The 4,350-nt window shown below is 40.7% G+C and overlaps 1 protein-coding gene across 1 annotated transcript; it reads left to right on the top strand.

Moving 5' to 3' along the window:
* Nucleotides 1-1,319: 1,319 nt before the first annotated feature.
* On the top strand, nt 1,320-4,223 carry AK88_04067 (uncharacterized protein; the record flags this gene model as incomplete). Its single annotated transcript, XM_012481677.1, has 1 exon — nt 1,320-4,223. The coding sequence occupies one exon, from the start codon at nt 1,320-1,322 to the stop codon at nt 4,221-4,223; it is 2,904 nt and encodes a 967-aa protein (XP_012337100.1).
* Between the last annotated feature and the right edge of the window lie 127 nt (nt 4,224-4,350).

Below are 4,350 nucleotides of genomic sequence, written 5' to 3'. Positions count from 1 at the left end.
AGCAGAGCATGAAGTGAACTCCAAGCTCTGTTGCATACAGCCAACCGTTTGGTGGTACTACACATGCATAAAGATTATTCAAACGTGTGTTGAGATAACAATGGAGGTGTTCGTGGGAAGGGGCATATGCACGTTGCGTATTTTTAAAAGCAGACATTCTGTTGAAGGGTAGTATGGGGTGCGCCATTCCAAGTGATGGTTTTTTTTAAAAAGCGGCTGCAACGTACCTACATGCGTAGTTGCACTGCGTAATAGTAGTGCAGCGTACTGTACGTACGTACGTACGTACATACATACATACATACATAAAAAAAAAAAAAATTATTTATTTTTGCCATTGACACACCCCTATAATAATTGCCGTAAGTATGAAATGCTTATCATCCGCACATGTAGTTACAAAAAGTACCTTGCAAATTATAATATGATCGTATGCATAGGTCATTTGATTCGTTCGCAGGAGAAAGGGTAACAATCTCTTTAATGAACATCCAAGTGAAAAGGAACTAAAACGCGGTTAGTCTTTTATATGAGCCCATGAGAGAAAAACCTAGGCGAGCAGACATGGATGATGCCACTGGCGCATTTTTGTCAGCACTTTTTTTTTTTTTTTTTTTTTTTTTTTTTTCCTTTTTTTTTTTTTTTTTTTTTTTTTTTTTTTTTTTTATGTCATGGAGGATTCCTTCATCATTTTTTTTTTTTTTTTTTTTGTCATGGAGACATAAACATCCCTTGGCACATATGGCAGGCAAAATACCCATATGGATTAGAATTAGCACTAGGGGATAGAACGTTTCGTGTACTCCGTCTTGTCTAGGCAGGGTAGAGAAAAGCACATCGTCGAGTACAGATTCCCGGCTCTCCACCCCCACCGCCCCCCTCCCTGCCTAAACGTTGTGCGTGCGTGCCACGTAATGCATTATAATATTATAATATATATATATATATATGTAGATGATAAGGTGGTCCTGCATGCACGCCTGAGTATTTGATAAGCCATCATCCTGCCTGCACGGAAAGCGCCAAGTTAGTGTTTTATACCCCTGTGTGGATGAAACCCTGAACCTATATTTTTTTTAAACGCAGAGAGCTGCTATTTGTATATAACATCTTGCTAAGGCGTACAGAGTTTCAAGGGGTCCTTATATATATATATTATTACGTATACAATTATAATTATCCGTTGTGTATATTTTATAAAAATATTGCCATCCGCACGTGTAGCGGCCACGGCGCTCTTCCCCTCCTCCAAGAAGGCACAAAAAAAAAAAAAAAACACTCACAAACGACAATTAGCCAATTTGTAACGACATCCAAGGATGAAGCTTGTAGAGTTTAGAGTAACTATGCCTCTGTCCATGGAGGAGTATAATTTGTGTCAGCGTTACCTGCTAGCAAAAATGACTTGCGAAGATGCAGACAATGCAATAACAGGAATGGGGTGCAATAACAGAACGGATGGAAAGAGTCTAGTGCTGTTTAAAAAAGGGAAAGCTGAAGATGAGAATGGGGAGACAGTAGATTACACATTCAAAAGAATGAATCTTGTAAATAAGGTACCTAAATGGTTACAAAATTTTGTGGACCCTAATTATTGCCTGATAGACGAGAAGTCATGGAACAATCACCCCAAGTTAAGGACTGTGTATGAAGCTCGTGGTTTTCCTAGGGCACGTGTTGAGGTAGATTCAACTTTTCGTCCTGGTCACAACACAGAGGATAATGTCTTTAACCTTTCAGATGAAGTATTGGCTGAAAGAAAAGTTATTTTAGTCGACATAGTAAAGGATAGCGCGTACTGCAGGGAGTACTACCCTGAAGAGGACCCCACACTTTACTATAGTGAAAAGGCACAAAGAGGAAAGCTAGATGATAATTGGATTGAAAAAAGCAAAGTGCTTATAACATGTTATAAACTCTTCCATATTGACATTCCCTACTTTGGAGTGTTTTGTTCTAAGTTAGAAAATTGGATCGTGAGTGCTATTAAGGAGAGCTTGGTGAAATATCACCGTAAGTCCTTCTGTTGGATTGACGAATGGGTTGACTTATCTGAAGAGCAAATACATAAGTTTGAAGAAGAAATAATAGAAAGGATAGAAAATTTTTGGAAGGAGATAGGACTAGATGTGGAGACAGATTCAACTTTGGCTGTTCAATATATGGCTGAACGACAAGCTCGTGGTATATACCCACAAGTTTCTTATACCTGTCTCCATGGTGATAACAGTAGTAAAAATTGCAATTCTAGCGATAGTACCAAGAGTGATTCTTCCTCTGCTTCCTCCTCAAAATGTTGTGCGAAAAGTGGTAAAGACAATGGTACTACAACGCTTTATCATGCGAACGTTACTAAAGCTCAGTTGAAGAAATGCTCGCAGCTCAAATCGGTGAAGAAGGGAAGAAACGGTAAGAAGAAGAGGAAAAAGGTAAAGGGCGGAGAAGAGGGTAAAAAATGTAAAAAGTGCGCCAAGTCGAAGGGAAACGTAAAACAACAACAAGAACAGGGACAAGTAAATGGAGAGGAGAAACAGGCCGGAGAGCGAGAACAACAGAAGCTTGATTCATGTCAACGTCAGGGTAACCACACAGAAGAAGGAGTATGTTCGAAACTCAGAGGACCTGATGCAGCAACGAATGACATGGAAGGTGATGTGGAGAAATTACAATCGGGAGAAGAAACACCGACAACCGATTCGCACACGTTGCATGAGGACGAGGAAGAGGATGAACAGGGGGAGGAGGACGAGGACGAGGACGGAAGCAGCGGCGATGATGATGATGAGGATGACGATGAGGACGACGACGATGAGGATGGTGAGGAGGACGAAGACAGCAGTGAACACGTGGACCATGAAGAACATCCCACGAGTAGAAAAAAGTCCAGCGCTAGTAAATCGATCAAGGGCAACAGCTCAAAGGGACAGACGAACAGGACAAATTCCAAGCACTCCGTATCCTCAAGTACAGACCAAGAGAAAAACGTGGAGGAGGTAGAAGAAGAAATAGAAGAAAGCGAAATACTCGCTACATCCAGTGATGCAAATATTAGAAGCCGCATTTTGCGGGAGGTGCATCATGTGGACGAGGATATTCTTCTAAGCGAGGAGCCGCAGCAGCACGGGAAGGAGAAAGAAGGAGAGGTAGTAACCCCCATGGCAGGAGTAACAAATGACCGTGATAGTATCGTGCAGAAGAACTTAAACAAGGGTGTGGTTAAAAAGGGCATACAACCCCATGATGGTATGGTGCTGCATGCAGAGTATTTACGCGAAGAGGATGAAGAAGGGGATGGTCTATGGAAGTTAAACCACGTCTTCATTAGCAGAAATAAAATAAGTTTTGAGGAGGAAGGAATAATGATCCCCTGGTCAAGGAAACAATATCTGAAGAGTCTGAATGTAATGAGGATGGGGAAATTTAAAGGGCGTGATGATGTACTTGTGAGAAACGGCTTGCCCAGCAGGATGAAAATGTTAAATAATGAAAAGAGAGTGCAAATGAATAAGTGTAAGATGACTGATGCGGAGAATAATGGTGAAGGAGGAAATGATCTCTTTGCCCCAATTGATTTAGATAGTTTTTACGGACTCCAAGGGGAAGGAAGACGGGAAAGTACCTTCTGGAATGAACATTCAGCACAACATAATGATGCGGGGGCCATTTTAAAATCGTTTAATGTGGTTAAGAATAGCATGAAGGAAAAACAAATGATGAACCAGTACGCACATCATATAGGGGGTGCACACAATTACAGGAGAAACGTGAGACGCAATGATAGCAACATATCTCTGTCCCTCTTTTATGTAATCACAATGATGTCTTTTGTATATATATTCATGTCGATTTATAAAAGGTTTAAGTCTCTTTTTTACGTGCTCTTGTGTGCATTTATATGCGCATGTGCATTCTTGTACCATGAGTACTGGAATCACTCCTGCCTACACCGTGGTATTAATTACAAATTTTCCATGACCACACCAGCGAGCATTAACCCAGTGACATCCCTCCTGGCTACTGAGAAGAAACAAGACCCCCGAGAAGAGTTTTATAAGAACCTCTACAATAGCGTTTACAATAACCTGTACGAGCTGAACAAGTCAACCCTGAACTTTGCTTCCAAGTCCCTCAATGTACAATTTCAGAGCTCCATTTTTAGCAACCTGAATGAAATGTTTCCCCCCAGGAATGTGCAGGATTCTCCATACATGGACGACTTATAGGGGGTTAACAAAAAAAAAAAAAAAAAGAGAAGAATTGGATTGACGTTATAAAATGAAGGATGACTTGGCTAGTCGGATGAAGTTAACCTGGCAGTGATGTGAAGCGTTTTTTTTTTTTTTTTTTTTT

The sequence above is a fragment of the Plasmodium fragile genome (genome assembly GCF_000956335.1).
Source record: "Plasmodium fragile strain nilgiri unplaced genomic scaffold supercont1.53, whole genome shotgun sequence".
Lineage (NCBI taxonomy): Eukaryota > Apicomplexa > Aconoidasida > Haemosporida > Plasmodiidae > Plasmodium > Plasmodium fragile.
The sequence above is the reverse complement of the archived record's forward strand: the minus strand, read 5'-3'. Positions and strand labels throughout refer to the sequence as shown.